The sequence below is a fragment of the Marmota monax genome, unplaced genomic scaffold, assembly GCF_021218885.2.
Source record: "Marmota monax isolate L192 unplaced genomic scaffold, Marmota_monax_Labrador192_F-V1.1 WCK01_AAM20220418_F8-fsc00061, whole genome shotgun sequence".
In the NCBI taxonomy this organism is placed as follows: domain Eukaryota; kingdom Metazoa; phylum Chordata; class Mammalia; order Rodentia; family Sciuridae; genus Marmota; species Marmota monax.
The window spans coordinates 11,362,616-11,388,198 of record NW_026695230.1 but is presented as its reverse complement, the minus strand read 5'-3'; the positions used below and the strand labels follow the sequence as shown (position 1 = coordinate 11,388,198).

Here is a 25,583-nt window from a genome sequence, read left to right as displayed (position 1 = left end):
GCTATAGAGCCAAACATCTGTTGAAGACAAGGCTTTCGGAGACCAAACAGCTATTGTGTTGGAAAATTATGGTGGAAACAAAGACAACGGGACTATGGGATGTGCTGGCTTTTTCTGATGTCTTTGAGGAATTCATAGAAAAGAAATGATAAATTTAAGGCTTTCATGAAAGGTTAGAATACCAAATAGCTTCTCTGCCTAGCCCAAAAGAATATTTTTTATAGTAGTAGAATCATAACTTCTGAAAACAAAAACTTAATTTCTTTTTTTTTTAAATTTTTTTTTGGTTGAAGATGGACACAATACCTTTATTTTATTTATTCATTTTTATGTGGTGCTGAGGATTGAACCCAGTGCCTCACATGAACTAGGCAAGTGTTCTACCACTGAGCCACAACCCCAACCCCAAAACTTAATTTCTGATCTTGAAGTTCCCTGAAATATAATGCAAAATGAGTTTATGGTCTCACTGGGCCTCTTTGCATGGAATTAGATTATTGATTAGGAAAGACAGAACTCTGGGATTTGAAATAGAATTATTTAGATAGATTTTAAGAAATCTGATTTGCCTCAAAACCCCAAATCCTGCTAGTCCTTCCTGCTGGTCTCTCTTTCTGTTGATTGCCTGAAGATCCTTGTTGTGACTTCACCTGAGATTTTTCACTCATAGGGAAATGCTAATTCATCTCTAAATCCAAACCCTACTGCCTTTCAGTTCTTTTAGACATACAATTAAACCCAAATTCTGGAATATTTTAGAAGATTAAGTACCAAGTCTTAACGCTAGAATAACTTACTATTTTATATTAGCAGAAACCTGAGGAATATTTGTGGATGAATTTAAGGATGTTAGAGCAGGGAAAAAGGAAGGTAATGGTGGATCTTGTTGAAATTTTTTTGGTGGGTATTTATTTTTTTGTGAGTATATTTATGGGAAATTCTGATTCTGTGTATTAGCTTGAGCAACTAGCAGTGACCCTACAAGTTTGTGTGATTAGTTGTCTTAAATATGGGTATCAAGGAATTTGAGTTGTAGAACTTCCTAGTGGACTATAGAGAAAGGAATGCAGAGAATGTGATAAGGTATTGAAATGGGTTGATCATATTCAGCCTTGGTACATCCCTAACTGTGTACATCCAAAGTAACCCCATTTATCAAGATATTGAGAAATACATTATAACACTCCTCAGGAGGAAAATGCCATGTGATCCACCAGTCAGGGTTAAGGGCTTATGAAATTTAGGTAATAAAAGGACTTTTGACCTGGGTACATCTAACAGTGGTAGTTCCATGAACCACACCCGTTTTCTGAATGTATATTTTAAATAAACATATTCAGCAACTGGTAGAATCCCTTTTCTGATTCCTTGATCTTTAGAGATAAGGCAATCATTGTAGAAAGGGTCAAATGAAATCTCCTGGAACTGTCTAATTCTAGCAAAACAGTGAACCAGCAATAAAATATTCCTCAGTGAATTCTGGAAATTAATGCCACTATCAAATAATACATGCAGGAATGGCTATTTCCATTACATTGCTTTTCAGCTTGGTTATATGGATTTTATGCAAGAAAAATAGATTCTGAAAAGTGATGATACATTGTTCTAAGCTTAATCAGGTCGTGAGTCCATTTGCCAGAACTGTTCCAGATGTGATTTCTATTTTTTAGTAAATCAACCTAACTTGTGATATGGCACACAGCTATTGTTCTGGAAAATATTTTTCTTTCTCCACACCTTTTAACAAAATCCACAAGAAAACATTTGCTTGAAGCAGGTGTCATAGTATACTTTCATAGTGTTAGTTCTGGACTATGTCAAATTTTTCATTCTCTATTCTATCTAGTCTTGTATGGTATGTTATCAAGGTGATTCACTACATTAATAAGATAATGATGAGTAACTCTGTTGAGCAAGAAGTAATGAATATTCTAAATGCCTTTATAATAAGAGCATCAAAGGATGATAGATGAGAGTGCACAAAAATTCAGATATCTTTCTTGGTGAAGTTTACTAGGGGTCCAGTGATCTAAATTATGTTGAAATATCTCCTCCAAATTGAGTAACAATTAATATATTTTAAATCCCCTACCTAGAGGGCCCTGAATACTAATATCTTAATGCTATTTCTCCAATCCATTAATTATAAGGCTATGGATTTTATGTGCTATCCAGAGTATGAGAAGAATATGAAGCAGTTTCAAGTAATTGTACAAATTTCTCTTGTCATTTTTTCCTTATGATTTCCAACAGATCCAGTGTTGTTCAAATTGCCTTTTGCAGATAGGCATCCTCTGTGGAGCCTCTGGGAGACCATTATAAGAGAATCAGTGTAAATTCATAGGTTTTGAGACAAAGCCAAATCATCTTCCTTAGAAATTATTCTCTTATCTGTAAAAGTTGCTAGATGATTATTATACTGTGGTAGATTTTGAATACTTGGCCATCGACACTAGATTACCAGAGGGCCACCCATAACTGGTGCCCTCTGACCCTCTAATATATGAAGTTGGCATGTGAAGTAGCTCTCAGTCATGAAAGGGGAGTGTTGTATACAACACTGAGCTGCTCCCAAAATCACAGAGCGTGAACTCAAACTCCCATAAATACCTGTTCCTAATACATTGACATTCCTTCCTTAATCCATAATTATGGCTTCATGGGGATTTCCCTATGGCCAGTTGACTGAAGAAAGTCCAAAAGACCTGGTTTACATATGGTTCTTCCCTTTATATCTCTAAGTGCATAGCTATAGCTATAGCTTCTGAAACTGCATAGCTATAGCTTTATGGGCTTACCCACAAATTCTTACCAGTGAGCAGAACATCAAGCAGAGAATCTTCTTGTTCACTTAGCCTGGAAAGGAAAACGGTCACATGAAAGGGTCTATGCTGATTCATGGCCAGTGAGCTTCCTTGGGTGTTAAGGGACTTGAAAAGATTAGAAAATTGGTAATGGGAACTCCTAACAAGAGGTTTGTGTCTAGACCTCTTAGAGCAGTTGCTGCCCCCAACCGGCATTGGCAGCTGAACTAAGATCGCGCGTGTGAATTTTCAGGGACACAAAATAAAACAAAGACACGATTTAACTTTACACAAGCTTCAGGTTCTATCCATAAAAGGGCAGAAGGGTCAGGGAATAGATGAGTATAACTCAACACCCACAAAGAAGACCTCCTTACTATCCGAGTGGGTCTCTGACCAGGCCACAAGAAATACAGTGGTTGATCAGAGCCTGAGGCATCAGGACTGGAAGGTGTGGTCATTCAGTGTGGCTCCCCACAAGCAGGTACAGAATTGTGGATATTTCTTTTTTCTTTTTCTTTTAAATATTTTTTAGTTATAGTTGAACACAGTTTATTTTGTTCATTTTTATGTGGTACTGAGAATTGAACCCCGTGCCTCACATGTGGGAGGCAAGTGCTCTACCATTGAACTACAACTCCAGCCCCTGGTGAATATTTTTTTCCCATTTGGTGATAAAGTTTATGTTTCAACTTGCTGGGCAGTGGTGCCTAGCAGTCTGGTCAAACATTAATACAGATATAATATGGATATTTGCTTGAGGGTATTTTTTGGATGAAATTAACTTTTAAGTTGGCAGACTTTGAGATAAAGCAGATAATGTGGGTGGTCCTCAATCCAGTCAGTTAGTTAAAGGTGTTAATAGAACGTAGACTGACCTCCCCTGAGCAAAAAGCCATTCTGCATGAAGATAGACTTCAGACTTGAACAACAAAACCAGCTCTTCCTTAGGTTTTCACCCTGCCAGCTTACCCTGCAGATTTTGGACACTTGCCAGTCATCTTAGTTGTCTCAACCAGTTACCTTAAGATCAATCTCTAAATGCGCACACGCGCATGCACCCAAACACACACACACACACACACACACACACACCCTGTTGGTTCTGTTTCTCTGGAGAAAGGTGATAATTACCAAAGGCCACTCATTGTAGAGGAATCTTTCAATAATCAGATGGACAGAATGATGTCTTCTTTTCATAAATATCAATCTCTTTCACCATCATTCCAGTTCTCATTCAATGGCCTTATGAACACAATACCAATTTATGCCCACAGAACTTATTGATTTTTCCATGAATCTTATTACTCCACAGCTGGACTAAGAGAAAGACGGAATGGCATTAGAGACTCAGATGGAGCATCTGTTAGATGCAAACATTTTGTGGAGCTAGCATGCTATCCAATAGAGTAGTTTGTTCTCTGAGCCAGCAACCAATATATACCCAGAGTGTACAAAACTGAACCAAGGAATGGAAATAGAGAGAGACTTCTCTGTTTCCTCAAATAATTCACTTATATAATTTTTGCTTGCAAAAAATTGGCATAGAAAACTTAGTTCTTAATGGAGAAATGCTTCCAACAAGCGACCCAGAAAACAGGGTTACTCTGAGTGGAAAATTAAATAGACATCTGACCAATTTGTGTTCTTCATGCCTTTGAATCAATAGACAAAGAAGAGAATTGTGCATGAGCTCTCGTGATCCTGTGTTACCCTGATTAATAAAGAAGAAAAAGGGTTCCTACTATACATGGAAAATTATGTATCAGAAATCCACATGATTCTCTGATCTTGATGCTCCAGTAGAAAAGATAATAGAAAACTATAGTAATATAGTATTATAAAGATCAATAATAGTGCAGACCACCAGTCAGACAATCCTGATCAACATAGATGCTGGTTGAGGACAAAGGGAATATGAAATGGGTAGTGAAATTAAAATATATAGCTATATGACCAGTCTCAGAGACGTAGTTTATAATTGCTATGTGTGTTTTCTGTTGCTTTTATATATTATTTCATATACTAAGCACTATTTTATTCCCATTTCTATTAGGCTTCTTTCCACTTTGGGGCTGTTATGAATAACAGTGTCATGAAAATTCATGTATGAGTTTTTTTTTTTTTTACTTTTATACTTTTTAAAAAAAATACCTTTATTTAATTTATTTATTTTTATGTGGTGCTGAAGATTGACCCCAGTGCTTCTCACATGCTAGGCAAGTACTCCACCACTGAACCACAACTCCAGTCCATGTACAAGTTTTTGTATGGACATATTTTTATTTCTGTTGTGCATATACCTCATTGTGGAATTGCTGGGTCATAAGGTTTAACAGTGTTTATGGTTAACATTTTGAGGAGCTCTCAAACTTTTTCAAAGTGACTGAACTTTTTGTTTCCACCAGCAATGTATGAAGGTTCAAATTTCTTTACATCCTTGTCATTTCTTGTTATTAACTACCTTTTTGATATGACTATCCTGGTGAATGTATTTGTTTTTCCTTAATATCTGAACTTCAAAAGTGTCAGTGGTGATATTCTCTTTTATCTCTTAATTTTAGTAATGTATATCACATTTCCTTCTTTTGGTTAGTTTGGCCATTTATTAATCTTTTTTATGTTTTCAAAGAACCATTTCTTTGTCTCATTGACCTTTACATTTTTATTCTGTTTCATTAATTTTGGCTCTTAATTATTTCTTTCCTTTTACTGATTTTTGAATTGGTTTGTTCTTTATTTTCTGTGACCTTCACATGCATCAATTATGTTGATTAGTTGGGCTCTTTCTGTTTTGTTTTGTTTTAGTGTAGGTACTCTTGGCTATAAACATTCCTCTAAGAACTGTCTTCATACTGTCCCAGAGATTCTGGTATGTTTATTTTTTCTATTCTCGTTTGACTGTAGGAATTATTTAGTGTCTTGACTTAGTTTGTTTATGTTTCATTTATTGTCCAAAAGTGTGTTTTTCGGGCTGAGGTCATGGCTCAGTGGTAGAGCGCTTGCCTCACACAAGTGAGGCACTGGGTTTGATCCTCAGAACCACATAAAAATAAGTAAATAAAGGTATTGTGTCCATCTACAACTAAAAATATATTTTTAAAGTGTGTTTTTCAATCTCCAGGTGTTTGTGTAATTCCCTGTTTTTTCTTGCTGTTGATTTCTAATTTCATTTCATTATGATCTGATAAGATACAAGGGATTGCATAAATTTTTTTTGTATTTGCTAAGAATTACTTTGTGCCCTAACGTGTTCTGTTTTGGAACAGGTTCTATGAGCAACTGAAAAGGAGAATTCAGCTGTTGCTGGATGAAATATTCTATAGATGTCTTTTAGATCCATTTGATTTACAATATTTTTTAGGTTTGAAGAATCTTCAATGATTTTATATCTGGAAGATTATCTATTGGTAAAAGATGTGTTGAAATCATCCACTAATTATTGTATTGGGATCTGAATCTTTATGTTGAGTAGTGATGTTTTATGTAATTAGATGCATGGAGGTTTGGGGCATAAATATTTACTATTATTATATCTTTTATTGGATTGTTCCCAGTATGAATTTTCTTTTGTCTCTTGTGATTAATTTTGGCTTAAAGTCTGATTTGGTGGCTATATTAGTAGCTACTCCTGCTTGCTTTTGGTTTTCATTTGCATGGAATGTCTTTTTCCGTCCTTTCACTTTCAATCTGTAGCTGTATTTGCATGTAAGATGAGTCTCTTGCAAACAATATATAGTTGGATCTTACTTTTAATTTATTCTGCCAGTTTGTGTCTTTTAATTGAAGAGTTGAAAGTGTTAACATTCAGTGTTATTATAGAGATGTTTATTATTTTCTGCCATTTTAATTTATTTCTAATGTTTTCAAAGATTTTTTAAAAGATGGACACAATATCTTTATTTATTGTATTTATTTTTATGTGATGTTGAGGATCAAACCCAGTGCCTCACAAGTGCAAGGCAAGCACTTTACTGCTGAGCTGTAACCCCAGCTCCTAATTTATTTCTAATGTTTAATTTTGTGCTAATTCTCAATTGCCTAACTACTCTTCTGATGAGATTCATCCATTTGAGAACTTGGTGATTTGTTTTTAATTTATTTTGTGTGTAGTATTTCTTAAGTATTTTCTGCAGTGCTAGCTTTATAGTTATGAGTTCTGTGTTTATATTTATCTTCGAAGATTTTTACTTCTTATTCAATTCTGAAGGATAGCTGCAAATATTATCTTTCAGGCTCCTGGCTTTTAGAGTTTCTGCTGAGAAATCAGAAATAATTCTCATTGACTCTCTTCTAAATGTGAACTTACATTTTTATTTTAAGGCTTTCAAAATTCTATCCTTGTTCTGTTTGTTAGACATTTCAATTACAGTGTGTATGGAAAGGTCCTTTTTCATTCGGTGTCTTTGAAGCTCTGAATGCTTTCTGTATCTGAAATCCATCTTATTCCCAAGGTTTGGAAATTTTTCTGAAATTGTGTCACTGACATGGTTATCCATGCCCTCAACTTGTATCTCAGATCCTTTTTCTACTCCAGTGATTCTTACATTTGGTCTTTTAATGTTATCTCAGATTTCATGCATATTCTCTCTATGGTTCCTTATTTTTATTTTCTTCAGTTTTGTTTTCAAGTTCATATTCCTTATCAGTGCCTAAAATTCTATCTTCTATGTCTTCTATTCTATTGGTAAGACATTTGACTGAAGTTTTGTTTTTTTTTATACCTTTATTTTATTTATTTATTTTTATGTGGTGCTGATGATCGAACCCAGTGCCTCACACATTCTTGGCAAGCACTTTACCACTGAGCCACAACCCCAGCTCTTGACTGAAGTTTTTATCTGATTCACTGAGTCTTTTATTTCCAGGATTTCTATTTGGTTCTTAAAGATACTAGAATAATTCTATTAAAATGCTCTTTCCCTTCCTGTATTTTTTGTTTTAGTTAATTCCATAGATCTCTTAGTTCATTAGTCATTTTAATCATCAGCTTTTTGTATGCTTTGTGATTTCAATATCTGTGGATTCAGTTATTGTGTGCTTATAGATTTTTGGAGGCATCTTGTTGGCTTGTTCCCTCAGGTTATCCAAAGTACTGTTTTTGCACATCTGTTATGATAGATTCCTGGGCTTCTACTGTGTGTGGGTCCTTTAGTGAGTAGTTATCTCTTAATAATAATCCCTGGACTGTGAATATATCTTAGATTTACCCCATCTGATTGGTGTAATCACAGTCTTAATTTCAATAATCAGCACCTCTTTTTAAAGGAGAGAGTAACCACCAGTAACTGTGGCAATTTAAGAACAAGTCGTATATCATCATATGCTATAGAAGTTATTATTACTAATCTCTACAATTTTATTCACCAAAAAGGAATGTAGTTCAGAATTGATTTAAAACAGTCTGAGAAGATTGTTAATGATATTTTACCAAATTGCACTGGAAAATGGATAAAAAAATTGGAAAAAATAAATACACAAAGAGGAAAAAAGGGAAGGAAGGGAGGAGAGACAGAAGTTAAAATGAAATAAATGTAAGTGATGAAGGAGAGGGAAAGGGAATGGAGATGGAAGAAAAAGAGGTATTGAGATGGGATCTAATTAATTGATGAATTATGTAACCTTATATATAATTTTGACAAAACACAGTATGTGGGGAGACACTAGTATTTGGTTATTAAGCAATTGATACTATATCTGTCCTATATAAATTTGCTATGTTTTCTTTCCTCCTTTGTGAATCTTTTGAAATAGAAGACTTTCTTTCTGATTTCATTTTTAGAATCTCCTAAGAGGAAGCTTGTGTGATGCAGATATCCTGGAGTTTGTTTGTTTTCAGCTCTGACCCAAACTGGTTGAAGTTGTTAGGGAGTCCCTATGCTGATTTCCATCCCTCTGCTTGCCTGACACACTCTATTGTACCTCTTTCTAAGAGCCTCAGTCCCTGTCCTCTGGGGAAGTGTATGGGATGTTTCAGCCAATTCCCCAGCACTATCTGGGCTTGGAGGAGATGATGCAGGGGTCACTGCTTCCCAACAGATACTGATCAGTCCCTCTTCACCCCTGTGTTAGCCATGCTCCTTATTTCAGAGTTCACATTGCCAGTTTCAAATAAACATGTCCTTCACTTTTCCTCTGCAGGATGAAAAAAAGCTGGCTGGTGCCGTAGTTGTCCTGTTTCCCACAGTCTGAGTTGCAGTTTCTTCTATATTCAAACTTACTCAGGGCACTCACCAACTCAGTGAATAGTAGAGCCCAAGTGGCTGAATGGTTTTGGATATTCAAAAAACAATTATACCAAGAACCAGTCAAAAAAGAAAAATTAAGGGGAGAAAAATAGAGTGAGATATGAAAAATGAAGGCCAACTGCAGGAATTTCTGACTTCCTACACAGGAAGTCCTAACAAAGACTCTTTTTAAGTTCTCATGGCTTATCCTCTTTTATTGTCTCTATTGGAGCATGTCAGGGATTTCTCCCATGCAAGTACAGATTGCTATTTATGAACTTATTTTCTGCTCTTATTGTGATTTCACTGGACAGCAGCATCTGGTTTTGTAAACTTGGTGGAAGAAATTCTGTCTTCTCATTGGAGGGGAGCTTCTCCCCTCCTTCTGAATCACTGTTTGCTGGATGCTGCCTCCATCTGTTGCTTTTATTAATTCTATTCTAAAAACTGTTATTTTTGGTTTTCAGGTTGTTGCTACCTTTCTGTGTTGCCTGCTAGCGTTTTTCCAGTTTTCCTACCTCAGTTTGCCTTTGTAGAACTGCTTTTTGGATTCACTCTAAGGAAACTGCTAAGACATTGTATGTTTCTCTGATTTGACACCTTCCCGGTCTCAAGGACTTTCTCTTTAAAATCTTATTTCAATATATGAATGTTTTGGAAATTTGCTCAGCAGCAGCCTAACTTGGAATATTTGAAAGTGATCCAGTGAACATTTTCAACTTTTAACTGCTGCTCCCGAGGCCACGATAGTCTAGAGTATCTTTTTCCATCTTTTCACTTTGATTCAATGTGTGTCCATAAAGGTGAAATTCGTCTCTGTAGGCAGTATATACTTGGGTCTTGTTTTCTTTTAATTCTTTGAACTTATTCAGCTACTCTATTTTGATTAGAGAATTTAAGTAATTTACATTCAAGGTCATTACTGGTAGGTAGAGACTTACTGCTTTAACTGTTTTATTGTTTGTTTTCTAGTTGTTTTGTATGTTTGTTTCTTCATTTTTCTCTTCCTTTCTGTGTGGTATGCTTTGATTTCTTCCTTCCTTCCTTCCTTTTCTTCCTTCCTTTCTCTCTCCCCTCCCCCCCTTTCTGTTATTTTTTACTTGGTGGTTACCATGAGGCTTACATTTTAGTTATAACAGATCAGTCTGAGTTGCTGACAGCTTAACTTCAATCACATACAATACCTACACACTTTTATTCCATCCTGCTGATTTCTCTCCTCTTCATTTTCTTGATAGTATGTGTTTAAAGCCTAAGATGTTTTAATTTTTATAAGTTTATCTATTTTTTTCTTTTCTTGTTCATGCTTTTGTGTCATAATCTTTGAGTCAGGATTATGAAGATTTCCTCTGTTTCTTTGAAGAGTTTTACAAATGTTACTTTTACATTTACGTCTATAATGCATTTGTAGCTAGTTGAGGGTATGGTGTAATGAAGAGTTCTAAAATTATTTAGCATATTAGTATTTTTTCTGTTGCATTTGTTGAAAAGAGTTCTTTATATATGCTAAACACAATGGACTTTGAAATGTTATCACATCAGAATTTCTACCCTATGAGATGTCATGAGTATTAAATGAGATAACATGTACAAAAGTGTCTGGCAGCACACAGTTGGCTCCCAATAAGATTTTGGTATCCTTGTTGAAAACAGCGGCATCTGGTTTGACCATAGTTGTTGGTCATAGATGTTGAACACAGTTGACCATACATGTAAGAATTTATTTCTGGTCTCTCAGTTCCATTCAGTTGTCCTACTTGTTTATCTTCGTGCCAGTACCACATGTCTTCATTACTGGAACTTTATAGTAAGCTTTGAAACTGGGAAGTGTGAATCCTTCAACTTTATACCTTTTCAAGATTGTTTTGGGGATTCTGGGTCTCTTCCATTTCTATATTAATTTTAGATTAAGCTTGTAAATTTCTACAAAAATCCCAGCTGGTATTTTGATTTATATTTTATTGAACCTGTGAGACATTTTGGAAAGTACTGCCATCTTAATAATATTAAGCCTCTGATTCATAATTATAGGTATTTTTATTTCATTAGGTTATTATTTTAAAAAAGAAAACTAACTTGAACTTAAAAAATTATTTTGAACTTTGACAAGCCAGAGCATTACTTCTAGGTTCCACTGATAAACATAACTAAGGAAATTTTGTTATCTCCTATACTGCTGCCTACTTTAAATATAGTTTCTGTTTTTCTTCTTCTAATTTCTCAAAATTATTAAGCAAAAATAATAGCATGGCCATCTCGATGAAACCACCAAAAAACAAAACAAAACAAAAAGAACAAATATCAAGGTATTAAGAACCAAGAACACAGTGTAGATAATGTTTCACTCCATTATGTTATAAGGAATCTCACAGGAGAAAAAAGAAAGGGAAGAAGAGTTATAGTGAGTATTCAAAATTAAATGTAATCTTTCTGGATGAGATCTGAAAAGCATTTATGTTGAGAAGCTAACTTTGGTAATATATTAAAATCCTAAATTTCTATTATTTTTTCCATATTTTTATTGATGCATTATAATAGTATATAATGGTGGGATGTTATTAATATTTGTGCATATACAAAATATAACAATATAGTTTGACCAATATCATTCCTCAGTATTTTCTGTTTCTCTCCCTTCCTCCTTCCCTCTTTTGCCTTTCCTCTACCAGTCTCCCTTTGATTTTCATGAGCTCTCCCCACCCACACACCTTTTTTTTTTTTAGTTTCCACACACCTTTCTTTACCTTTTTCCTCTCTAGCTTCCACCTGAGAAAACATATGACTCTTGACTTTCTGGAGTTTGGTTTATCTCACTTAAAATAATGCTTTCAAATTCCATCTACTTTCCTTCAAATAGCATATTTCTCTTCTTTTTTTATGGCTGACTAAAATGGCATTGTGTATATATACCACATTTTCTGTAACCATTCATTCATTGACAGACACCTAGGCTGGTTCCAAAATTGGCTATTGTGAATTATGCTGCTATAAACATGGGTGTGCATGTATTGTTGTAGTGTGATGACTTTACTTCTTTGGGATAAACACTAAGCAGTGATATACCTTGGTCATATGGTAGTTTCGTTCCTAATCCTTTGAGAATCTCCATCCTGATTTCCGTAGTGGTTGTGCTAATTTACAGTCCCACCAACAATGTAAAAGTGTTCCTTTTTCTCCACATCTTCTCCAGCATTTGTTATTGTTTGTATTTTTGATGGCTGTCATTCTGACTGGAAATTAAATGAAATTTCAGTGTAGTTTTTATTTGCATTTCCCTAATTTCTAATAATTTTGAAAATGTTCCATATTTTTGCCATTTTTATTTTTTGTTTTGAGAAGTGTCTGTTTAGTTCATTTTGGCCCATTTATGAACTGGGTGTGGGTTTTTTTTTTTTTTTGGTGTTTTTTTTAGTTCCTTATATATTCTAGATATTGATCCTGATTGTTAGAATTCTGAGTAGCTAGCAAAAAATCTTCCATTCTATAAGTTCTCTCTTCACATTCTTAATAGTTTCCTTTATGGTGCACAACCTTTTTAACTTTTGCCATCCCATTTATTAACTCTTGGCATTATTTCCTGAGGCTTAGGATTCTATTGAGAAACTTATTGCCTGTATCTATATGTTGGAGTGTTGACCCTACATTTATTTCTAGGAGTTACAAAGTTTGTGGTCTAATTCCTATGTCTTTGATTCATTTTAAGTTGATTTTTGAGATAAGTATTCAGTCTCATTCTTCTTAATACGAATAACCAGTTTTTCTAACACCTTTTATTAAAATGGCTGTTTTTTCTCCAGTATGTATTTTTGGCAACTTTGTCAAGGATAAGATGACTTACCTGTATGGGTTTGTTTGTGTCTCCTATTCTGTACCACTAACTATGTATCTGTTTTTATGCCATTTACTGTTTTTAATCGAATATTATTCCCAATGATTTCTTTTTTCCTGCTGATTATATTTAACTTAAATAATAAATGTTTAGAAAATCTGAGGTTTAAAAATTTTTAGCTCAATTAAGAGAGCATCAGGTTTTCATGAGAGTTCTATTCTGGCCTGTAACTGTACACAACTTCAGGGTTATACTTAACACTGTTCCTCTAGCATATACTTTGGAAACAGTATATCAAGTGCCGTTGTCTGGCTGGGCGAAATACTGGGAGATGACAAGCAACTTGAAGGTTGAAGCGGGAACTACTTTATTGCGAGTGAACTCAGCGGGAATTCAAAGTAGCGGATACCCTAGGTAGCAGGCGCCCCCTCTCTGCCGGACTGCAGAGGTACATATACCCAACTAATTACACACAGCTTAACTTAATTAACATAAACTAGATACAGCAGTCAGTCATTAAGGAATCCTTATTATCTTAATGGCTCACTGGCATTGGCTCAGAAACCACTCCTCCTAGCATACTGCCAGGCGCCATCTTAACTTGGTTGTGGCCCTCATCAATCAAGTCCATGGGGTCTGTTTGAAGTCACCAAGCAAGTAATTCTACTACCTATTGGAAATCCACTCCTTGGTATAATTGTGAAGTAGTTATGTGCTAATGCTGGTTTATTTTACTACTTATTGTTCCTCAGGTTCTGATGATAGAGTAAATTCTGGGCGAATGGCTTATATTTCTTCAAAGAGCTGCTCTGTTCCTGATGAGAGTTACGGCTGCCTGTCTTCAAACATTCCTGCACTGGAATTGATGGCTTTGTATGTGGCAGCTGCCATGCATGACTATGATCACCCAGGAAGGACAAATGCATTTCTAGTGGCTACAAATGCACCTCAGGTAAGATATACTTTTCCACAAATTTTAAAGACCAGTTCCACAGTTTTACACCTATGCTACATATCCCTTTATAAACCATTCTTCATTTGAGCCATATGGCCACTCCATCTGATTCTAAGATCCTACCTTATAATTAATTCTATAAAAATACAGGGCCTTGATATGATATATGCTAGGGAGTTAGGAAAAAATCACCTTCTTCAAGGAGAAAAGTGCAAATAGTTTATGAAATACTAACTCCTTATTTTGTGAAATTCTGGAGACCTTGCTGAATATATTTTGCCTTTGATCCAACTGAAAAAAATTCTGAGTAGATGTGAGATTTTCATTTCTTCTGGCTAGATCCATCATGTGACTGGAAGCTCTAACGATTGAGGGTGTTTCGAACCATGTGCCTAATAAAGAGTAGGTACTCAGTGATTGCTGAATTCATACTAATTCTTCACTTTACCCTTATTTAAACCTCAGTTTTGAAGCTTTCATCATCTAAAGCCATTTTCTGTGTTCCTTTTTCTGCTTCTTCCTCTTTCTTTATTTGAACTTTTTAAAACATAGGAGATAGATTCTCTTGAATCTTCACTATAGTGATGGGTGATGTAGGGGAAGTATATTTATCTGTGAGTGGTTGTAATGGTATGTGTGTAAGTAGATAAGCTTTTCTTTCTTTAATAAGACTTTATCAATAGCTCATGATTTGCACAGATAACTTTCTGATAAATTTAATTTAGTTACTAATATTTGCCCACTTTATTTATTTATTTATTTATTTATTTATTTTTTTTTTTTTTTTTTTTTAATTTTTTATTGTGGGTTGTTCAAAACATTACAAATTTCTTGACATATCATATTCCACACTTTGATTCTAGTGGGTTATGAACTCCCACCTTCACCCCATACACAGATTGCAGATTCACATCAGTTACACATCCATTGATTTACAAATTGCCATACTAGTGTCTGTTGTGCTCCGCTGCCTTTCCCATCATCCACCCTCCCCCCTCCCCACCTCTCCCCTCCCCTCCCCTCCTCTCTCTCTACCCCCTCCACTGTATAACCCTGAGGGTCTCCTTCCATTACCGTGCAATTTACCTTCTCTCTCCCTTTCCCTCCCACCTCTCATCCCTGTTAAATGTTAATCTTCTTCTCCTGTTCTTCGTCCCTACTCTGTTCTTAGTTACTTTCCTTATATCAAAGAAGACATTTGGCATTTGTTTTTTAGGGATTGGCTAGCTTCACTTAGCATAATCTGCTCTAATGCCATCCATTTCCCTGCAAATTCTATGATTTTGTCATTTTTTAATGCAGAGTAATACTCCATTGTGTATAAATGCCACATTTTTTTTATCCATTCGTCTATTGAAGGGCATCTAGGTTGGTTCCACAGTCTTGCTATTGTGAACTGTGCTGCTATGAACATCGATGTAGCAGTGTCCCTGTAGCATGCCCTTTTTAGGTCTTTAGGGAATAGACCAAGAAGGGGAATAGCTGGGTCAAATGGTGGCTCCATTCCCAGCTTTCCAAGAAATCTCCATACTGCTTTCCAAATTGGCTGCACCAATCTGCAGTCCCACCAGCAATGTACAAGTGTACCCTTTTCCCCACATCCTCGCCAGCACTTGTTGTTGTTTGACTTCCTAATGGCTGCCAATCTTACTGGAGTGAGATGGTATCTTAGGGTGGTTTTGATTTGCATTTCTCTGACAGCTAGAGATGTTGAGCATTTTTTCATGTACTTGTTGATTGACTGTATGTCCTCCTCTGTGAAGTGTCTGTTCAGGTCCTTGGCCCATTTGTTGATTGGGTTGTTTGTTCTCTTATTGTCTTAATTTTTTGAGTTCTTTGTATACTCTGGATATTAGGGCTCTATCTGAAGTGTGAGGAGTAAAGATTTGTTCCCAGGATGTAGGCTCCCTATTTACCTCTCTTATTGTTTCTTTTGCTGAGAAAAAAACTTCTTAGTTTGAGTAAGTCCCATTTGTTGATTCTAGTTATTAACTTTTGTGCTATGGGTGTCCTATTGAGGAATTTGGAGCCCGACCCCACTGACTGTAGATCGTAGCCAACTTTTTCTTCTATCAGACGGCGCGTCTCTGATTTGATATCAAGTTCCTTGATCCATTTTGAATTCACTTTTGTGCATGGCGAGAGAAAGGGATTCAGTTTCATTTTGTTGCATATGGATTTCCAGTTTTCCCAGCACCATTTGTTGAAGATGCTATCCTTCCTCCATTGCATGCTTTTAGCCCCTTTATCAAATATAAGATAGTTGTAGTTTTGTGGATTGGTTTCTGTGTCCTCTATTCTGTACCATTGGTCCACACGCCTGTTTTGGTACCAGTACCATGCTGTTTTTGTTACTATTGCTCTGTAGTATAGTTTGAAGTCTGGTATCGCTATACCGCCTGATTCACACTTCTTGCTTAGCATTGTTTTTGCTATTCTGGGTCTTTTATTTTTCCATATGAATTTCATGATTGCTTTCTCTATTTCTACAAGAAATGCCATTGGGATTTTGATTGGCATTGCATTAAACCTATAGAGAACTTTTGGTAATATCGCCATTTTGATGATGTTAGTTCTGCCTATCCATGAACAGGGTATATTTTTCCATCTTCTAAGATCTTCTTCTATTTCTCTCTTTAGGGTTCTGTAGTTTTCATTGTATAAGTCTTTCACCTCTTTTGTTAGGTTGATTCCCAAGTATTTTATTTTTTTTGAAGATATTTTGAATGGAGTGGTTGTCCTCATTTCCATTTCAGAGGATTTGTCGCTGATATACAGGAATGCCTTTGATTTATGCGTGTTGATTTTAAATCCTGCCACTTTGCTGAATTCATTTATTAGCTCTAATAGTTTCTTTGTAGAGCCTTTTGGGTCTGCTAGATATAGAATCATATCATCTGCAAATAGTGATAATTTAATTTCTTCTTTTCCTATTTTTATGCCTTTAATTTCTTTCGTCTGTCTAATTGCTCTGGCCAGTGTTTCGAGAACTATGTTGAACAGAAGTGGAGAGAGAGGGCATCCCTGTCTTGTTCCAGATTTTAGAGGGAATGCCTTCAGTTTTTCTCCATTCAGAATAATGCTAGCCTGAGGCTTAGCATAGATTGCTTTTACAATATTGAGGTATGTTCCTGTTATCCCTAGTTTTTCTAGAGTTTTGAACATAAAGGGATGCTGTACTTTGTCAAATGCTTTTTCCGCATCTATCGAGATGATCATATGGTTCTTATTTTTAAGTCTATTGATGTGGTGAATAACATTTATTGATTTCCGTATATTGAACCAGCCTTGCATCCCAGGGATGAATCCTACTTGATCATGGTGTACAATTTTTTTTATATGTTTTTGTATCCGATTCGCCAGAATTTTATTGAGGATTTTTGCATCTAGGTTCATTAGAGATATTGGTCTGTAGTTTTCTTTCTTTGAAGTGTCTTTGTCTGGTTTAGGTATCAGGGTGATGTTGGCCTCATAGAATGAATTTGGAAGTTCTCCCTCCTTTTCTATTTCCTGAAGTAGCTTGAAAAGTATTGGTATTAGTTCTTCTTTAAAGGTTTTGTAAAATTCTGCTGTATACCCATCGGGACCTGGGCTTTTCTTAGTTGGTAGTCTTTTGATGGTTTCTTCTATCTCCTCAATTGATATTGGTCTGTTTAGGTTTTCTGTATCCTCCTGACTCAATCTGGGCAGATCATATGACTTAAGAAATTTATCTATGCCTTCACTATCTTCTAATTTATTGGAGTATAAGGATTCAAAATAGTTTTTGATTATCTTCTGTATTTCTGAAGTGTCTGTTGTGATATTGCCTTTTTCATCCCGTATGCTAGTAATTTGAGTTCTCTCTCTTCTTCTCTTCACTAGCATCGCTAAGGGTCTGTCGATTTTGTTTATTTTTTCAAAGAACCAACTTTTAGTTTTGTCAATTTTTTCAATTGTTTCTTTTGTTTCGATTTCATTAATTTCAGCTCTGATTTTAATTATTTCTTGCCTTCTACTTCTTTTGCTGTTGTTTTGCTCTTCTTTTTCAAGGATTTGGAGATGAAGTATGAGATCATTTATTTGTTGGTTTTTTCTTTTTTTAAGGAATGAACTCCAAGCAATGAATTTTCCTCTTAGAACTGCTTTCAATGTGTCCCATAGATTCCGATATGTTGTGTCTGTGTTTTCATTTATCTCTAAGAATTTTTTAATTTCCTCCTTGATGTCTTCTATAACCCATTGATCATTCAGTAACCTATTGTTCATTCTCCAATTGATGTATGCTTTTTCCTTCCTTCTTTTATCGTTGATTTTCAGTTTCATTCCATTATGATCAGATAAGATGCATGGTAATATCTCTACTCCTTTATATTGTCTAAGAGTTGCCCTGTGACATAATATATGATCTATTTTTGAGAAGGATCCATGTGCTGCTGAGAAAAAAGTGTAACTGCTTGATGTTGGGTGGTATACTCTATATATGTCAATTAGGTCTAGGTTATTAATAGTGTTATTGAGTTCTATAGTTTCCTTATTCAACTTTTGTTTGGAAGATCTGTCCAGTGGCGAGAGAGGTGTGTTGAAGTCTCCCATGATTATGGTGTGGTGGTCTATTAGACTCTTGACCTTGAGAAGAGTTTGTTTGACGAACATAGCTGCACCATTGTTTGGGGCATAAATATTTATGATTGTTATGTCTTGTTGGTGTATGGTTCCCTTAAGCAGTATGTAGTGTCCCTCTTTATCTCTTTTGATTAACTTTGGCTTGAAATCTATTTTATTTGATATGAGTATGGACACGCCTGCTTGTTTCCGAAGTCCATATGAGTGATATGATTTTTCCCAACCTTTCACCTTCAGCCTATGTATGTCTTTTCCTATCAAATGCGTCTCCTGTAGGCAGCATATTGTTGGGTCTTGTTTTGTGATCCATTCTACTAGCCTGTGTCTCTTAATTGGTGAGTTTAAGCCATTAACATTTAGGGTTATTATTGAGATATGGGTTGTTCTTCCAGCCATATTTGTTTATTTCTGTTACTAAACATTGTTTGTTTTCCTCTTTGATTGTTTCCCCCCCCCCTTTACTGTCCTACCTCCCACTGTTGGTTTTCATTGTTATTTTCCATTTCCTCTTCCTGTAATACTTTGGCTAGGATGTTTTGAAGAGATGGTTTTCTAGCTGCGAATTCTTTAAACTTTTGTTTATCGTGGAAGGTTTTAATTTCATTCTCCATCCTGAAGCTTAATTTCGCTGGATACACAATTCTTGGTTGGAACCCATTATCTTTCAGTGTTTGAAATATGTTATTCCAGGATCTTCTAGCTTTCAGAGTCTGTGTTGAAAGATCAGCTGTTATCCTGATTGGCTTGCCCCTAAATGTAATCTGCTTCCTTTCTCTTGTAGCTTTTAAAATTCTCTCCTTATTCTGTATGTTGGGCATCTTCATTATAATGTGTCTAGGTGTGGATCTCTTATGATTTTGCACATTCGGCGTCCTGTAGGCTTCTAGGATTTGGGATTCTGTCTCATTCTTCAAGTCTGGGAAGTTTTCTTGTATTATTTCATTGAATAGACTGCTCATTCCTTTGGTTTGGAGCTCTGTACCTTCCTGTATCCCAATGACTCTTAAGTTTGGTCTCTTAATGTTATCCCATATTTCTTGGATGTTCTGCTCATGGTTTCTTAACAGTCTTGCTGAGCTGTCTATGTTCTTTTCCAGTTGAAATACTTTGTCTTCATTGTCTGATGTTCTATCTTCTAAGTGTTCTACTCTGTTGGTAGTATTCTCCATTGAGTTTTTAAGTTGGTTTATTGCTTCCTGCATTTCTAGGATTTCTGATTGCTTGTTTTTTATAACCTCTATCTCCCTGTATAGTTGATCCTTTGCTTCCTGGATTTGTTTGCGTAATTCGTTGTCGAAGTGATCTTTCATTGTCTGATTTTGCTGTTTAATGTCTTCCTTGATACTCCAGATCATCTGAAGCATGTATATCCTGAATTCTTTATCTGACATTCCATCTGCTGCAGCTGTTACCTCTTCTAAAGTTGCGTTGACCTGCATTGCTTGTGGTCCTTTCTTTCCTTGTCTTTTCATACTGCTTGCGTATCTTTCCTGCAGGTGCGGGCGGCGGCTCTGCTCTCTCCTTATTCCAATTGGGGTGTCGTGGCTACCACGCCGGCAGGTCACTGGGCCTGTTCTGGGAGCTGGTGGCGGCTCTGTTCTGCCCCTACTCCAATTGGGGTGACGTGTCTGTCGTACCAGCAGGCCACTGGGCCTGTCCTGCTGGTCGGTCGCAGATCTGCCCACCTTTCGGGCACGAGTGGAGGCTCTGCTTTGCCCCTACTCCAATTGGGGTGTCGTGACTACCCCGCCTGCAGGATGCTGGGTCTGTTCCTGGCAAGGGAGGCGACTCTGCTCTGTCACTACTCCAATTAGGGTGGTATTTGTACCCCGCCGGCAGGCTCCTGGGCCTGATCCGCAGGTCTGTTGTAGGTCTGCCTACCTTGAAGGCGCGGGCGGCGGATCTGCCCTGCCCCTCCTACCACGCCTGCGGACCCCTGGGCCTGATCTGCAGGTTGATCACTGGTCTGCTCACCCTGCGGGCACGGGTGGCGGTTCCGCTCCACCCCCACTCCAATTGGGGTCACGTGACCACCACACCGGCAGGGCCTGATCCGGGCGTGGGATAAGGATCTGCTCTGCCCCTACTCGAGTTGGGGTGACGTGTGTACCACACTGGCAGGCCACTGGGCCTGACCCGCCAGGCTGTCACAGGTCTGTTTACCTTGCAAGCGCGAAGGGCGGCTCTGCCCTGCCCCTCCTACCACGCCCATGTACTACTGGGTCGTGGGTCTGCCCACCTGGTGGGTTTGGGTGGCGGCTCCGCTCCGCCCCCTCTCCAATTGGGGTCACGCGGTCACCACGCTGGCGAGCCGCTGGGCCTGCTCCGGGGGCTGGCGGCGGCCCGGCTCCTTCCCTCTGGCTCGAGGACAAATTGAGGAGACTCGGGTGACTGAGCCTCACCCCCCTTACCAGGAGACCAACTGCTTATGTCACCGCTGGTATTGATGAAGATCTCTCCTCCACCGCTTTCTGCTGACATCAGATCTCTGCCATGTTGGTATCCTATGCGAATGGCAGCATTTCGTTCCCCTTGCCAGGCAACCCAAGCAATGGGTGAGTCCTGACCTGCCCTCAGCAGGACCCGGACCGAGACACAGTTTCCGCGGGCTCCCAGCCCCGGTCCAGGGAAGTTCCGGGAGCCGGAACTCGGCCGCTCCGTGCTTGGTGTAAGCTCCTATAAGTGTAGGCTCCAAGAAGCAGCCCCCGCGGGCTCAGTTCCGGGAGCCGGAATTCGGCCGCCTAGTGTTTGGTGTATGCTCTGATAGTAGCAGGGTCCAAGAAGCAGCCTCCGCGGGCTCCGCAGCCCTGAGCCAGGGCGGTTCCGGGACGGTTCCGGGAGCCGGAACTCGGCCGCTCTGTGCTCGGTGTAAGCTCCTACAAGTGTAAGCTCCAAGAAGCAGTCCCCGCGGGCTCAGTTCCGGGAGCCGGAACTCGGCCTCTTGGTGTTTCGTGTTTGCTCTGATATTAGCAGGGTCCAAGAAGCAGCCTCCGCAGGCTCCGCAGCCCGGAGCCAGGGCGGTTCCGGGACGGCTCCGGGAGCCGGGACTCGGCCGCCCCGCGCTCCGTGTTCACTCCGATAAGATCAGATTTTAAGAAGCCCCCAGGCGCTGAACCCTAGCAATCTGTCTGCAAGCCGCAGGCGAATTGCAGCCTGAAATTACCTGTTCTATGGCTGAATGAGCTGCGGTCAGTCAAAAACAGGTGTGGTGACGTCAGTTTACCAACATGGTGGCTGCTGGCCTCCTCTGTGGTCTGACCGGTGTGGAGAACCGAGATGGACCGCTTCCTTCCCCGTCTCGAACCCAGAATTCAGCCCTGAGTGCGGTGCTTGCGCGTCTGGCAGAAACTGCAGCGCTGTAACCCTGCGTCTCTATCCCAGCGCGCCTTGCAGACTCCAGCCGCGGGGCGATTCGCTGAATAAGCAGTTTTACCCTCCGTGCGACAAACCTCTCGCGTTTGAGTCCCCGTAGCCGATCCTCATGCGATGGAAATCCTTCCTCCAGGTTCCGGCGCACCCCACTATTGCTTGAAATTCCCAACAAGATATCCTTCAGCCGTCCTGACTTGTCACACTCCCACACAGTGAAGCAGCACACGGGGGTAATGCACTCCCCTCGCCGCCATCTTCCCTCCTCCCCCACTTTATTTATTTTTATACCAGGGTTTGAACCCAGAGATATTTGACCACTGAACCACAACCCCACCCCTTTTAAAAAATACTTTATTTAAGGGCTGGGGTTGTGACTCAGTGGTGGAGTGCTCGCCTAGTGTGGGTGGGACACTGGGTTTGATCCTCAGCACCACATAGAAATAAATAAATAAATATAAAGGCATTGTGTCCACCCACAACTAAAAAATATATTTTAAAAAATTGTTTTAAAAGAGAGAGAGAGGAAGGAGCTAGGGACAAGATATGGGCCCCAAAGGACCCATATAGCCCTCCAAGGACCCACTTCCTTTAACAAGGACCTACTTCCTAGAGTTGCTGTCACCTCACAATTTTCCCTTCAGCTATGAATCCATCAAGGGGCTAATACATTGATGAAGTTAGCCCTTATGATCTATCACTTCCTAAAGTCCCACCTCTGAACACTGCTGCATTGGGGACCAAGCCTTTAACACATGAGCCTTTGGGGGATTCCAGATCCAAGCTATAACATTTAGTCTTCCTGACTAGACAAAGCTATTCTGACAGTTTATCAGTGTTTATTAGATTTAATCATGAACTAGTCGAATTAGTATTAAAAATAAATCATCCCCTTAGAGAATCTTTAAAACTTAGTCTTTCTCTTTGGGATTTATGAAGTTACATTAAAATTAATATGAAAGTATGGCTGGGGTTGTGGTTCAGCGGTAGAGCCCTTGCCTAGTATGTGCAAGACACTGGGTTGATCCTTAGCACCACATTTAAATAAATACATAAATAAATAAAATAAAGGTATTGTGTCCAACTACAAATATATATATATATATATATATATATATATATATATATATATATATATGTATGAAAGTAAAGTAGCTGGGCATTTTGGCATGAGCCTTTAATCCCAGCTATTCTTCAGGTGAGGGAGCTTAGGCAGCAGGATGTTCATGAGTTCAAGGCCAGTCTGGACAACATAGTGAGACCTCATCTCGAAAAAAAAAAAAAAAGATTAATATGGGGCCCATTACAAAGTTTAAATCTTACCATTGTAAAAGAAATATCAGGCTAGGATGTGGGCTGGGGGATATCCTAGGGCTAGGGATATGGACTAAAGCTAGAACACTTTGCCTTACATGCATAGGGCCCCAGGTTCAATCCCAGTATTGCAAACAAAACAAAACAACAACAACAGCAACAAAATCATACAATATTATGTATCTGTGCTTAAATCTAGGCTGTAGCTAACTTCCATAAATAAAAACTATCAAATTAAACTCTCAGAATATACACCTGACATTACATTCTCTCTCTTTTTTTTTTTTTTTTTTTTTTGGCTTTCTTTCTCATTGTATAGTAAGCTCCATGAAAACAGAGACAGGTTTTTATTTTCATCCCTGGCCTTAAGCATGACTTCATATGGAAATTCTTTTAATAATCACAATGCTTATTTAATAATTTTAAAAAACTGCCTAATTTTTAGAGGTGGAAGAGGTTTTAGCAATTTTGAATCTGTTTTCCAAAGACCTAGACTACTTGAAGAGGCGATTTAGGGTTATCCCCTGGAGTGAGATGGAAAAAAGTGAGTAGTTCCACACTGTTTGAACCACAGGATTTGTGCTTTTACCTGTTGCATACTTATGTCTTACTTCAAGGCACTGTGTCAGGATGGGAGTATAGGCTATATGTTGTCCTTAGATATGAAGGTCTCTTACTTTGGAAAGTACCTATTTTTCAGTTACCACCACCATTGACTTCATGCTAGCTAAAGAAAAGAAATGTATCTCTAAACCTGCTCTTGATCCCTAGTGACTTTATTATCAGAAGCTTTATCTGAGAAGGTTTACTGATTGAAGTAGACCTCAAAATATTACCTTTCCATATTTGGGGTGGCAGCATGGCATGTGCAAAGAAGATGAAATTTGGAAATAACCCTTTCACTTAGTATGTGTGATGGAAGTAAAGGTGTGCTTTTAACCTCTCTGTGTGTCAGTCTAGAAAGTTATGAAATTATCACAACCTGTATCACAGAGGTTAAGATACCTGGTAAAAAGCCTACTACGAAGTATATACTCATTATATTCTTTCAACTTGCTCCTAACTCTGAATTATTAAAGATTCATATCTTTGGAATGCCTTATTTTTCTTTATTCCTTTTTAGGCAGTTTTGTACAATGACAGATCTGTTTTGGAAAATCATCATGCTGCATCAGCTTGGAATCTATATCTTTCTCGCCCAGAATACAACTTCCTTCTTAATCTTGATCATGTGGAATTCAAGCGCTTTCGTTTTCTAGTCATTGAAGCAATCCTTGCTACAGATCTTAAAAAGCATTTTGATTTCCTTGCTGAATTCAATGCCAAGGTTTGTTATACAAATTAATACTTGATTTCAAAAATGAAATCATTGTCTTCAGTGTTACTGATAAATGATGTTTTTTAATGTTGTTAGAATTAATACTACTCATGCAGTAACAGTAAAAAATTGGTATAAAAGAATACATATGCCAGGCACAGTTGCTCACACCTATAATCCCAGTGGCTCAGGAGGCTGAGGCAGGAGGATTGCAGGTTCAAAGCCAGCCCCGGCAACATAGTAAGGACCCAAGCAACTTAGGAAGACCCTGTCTCAAAATAAAAAATAAGAAATGGGCTGGGATGTGGCTCAGTGGTTAAGTGCTCCTGGTTCAAAAAAATAAAGCATTTTTATTGTTATGATAACATCTTAAAATACTGTTCTTTGCTGTATTTTATTTTTGACATATTCTTGCATATAGTGACAAACCAGTTATGTAAAAAGATTTTATGGGTCAGAGACATTATATGAAATCAAACATTTGTTTCTTAAAAGCCAGTTATGCCATCTTGCCACACCAGTTGCACCTTCTTTGTATTAGTAATTCTTTAACTAGCTGACATGAGGGAAGAAAAGTTAATACCCTCTTCAACTTGAGAATAATTAATTCACTCATTCAACAACTATTTACTGGAATTGCCCACTATGTACAATCACAATGCTAGGGAAAAATGAGGAAAGAACAGGTCAGAGTCCCTTGCCTCAAAGAACTCACATTCACTAGTATGATGGTGGTACTGATGGGAACATGTTCTATCCCTCAGGCATTTGGAGAGAAGAAAAGTTGAGAACCACTGCTTTAGATTCTTGAGAGGATACCCCCTGTTTGGCTGGCAGGAAGCTGATATTTCCTTGATGATTTTTGTGTTCTAAAGGAAGCTATACTGTTAGGGTAGAGAAACTATTAACAAAGGAGTACTAGATTTAACTCCCCCAGGAAGCAGACACCTATATATGTTGCCATCATAATATTTATAAATTACTTATTAATTTTTTGAGAAATCAGGTACATTAAAATTATTTCATATTTGTATAGCTCTATTCACTTTTATTTTATTTAATAATAAAATACATTTTAAATGTTTGAGTCACCTTGTACAAATGGAAGATTATCTATTCAATACTTCTGAATCTGTGTTCCTTAACACTTCTTTCATTCTGT

General features: G+C 37.8%; 1 protein-coding gene across 1 annotated transcript in view; it reads left to right on the top strand.

Moving 5' to 3' along the window:
• Pde3b (phosphodiesterase 3B) overlaps nt 1-25,583 on the top strand; it is a 214,806-nt gene that overhangs the window by 157,335 nt on the left and 31,888 nt on the right. Inside the window, exons 12-13 of the mRNA XM_046438001.2 lie at nt 13,613-13,812; nt 24,227-24,430. Of these exons, the coding sequence (XP_046293957.1) occupies nt 13,613-13,812; nt 24,227-24,430 (404 nt within the window). The remainder of the gene's footprint in view (nt 1-13,612; nt 13,813-24,226; nt 24,431-25,583) is intronic.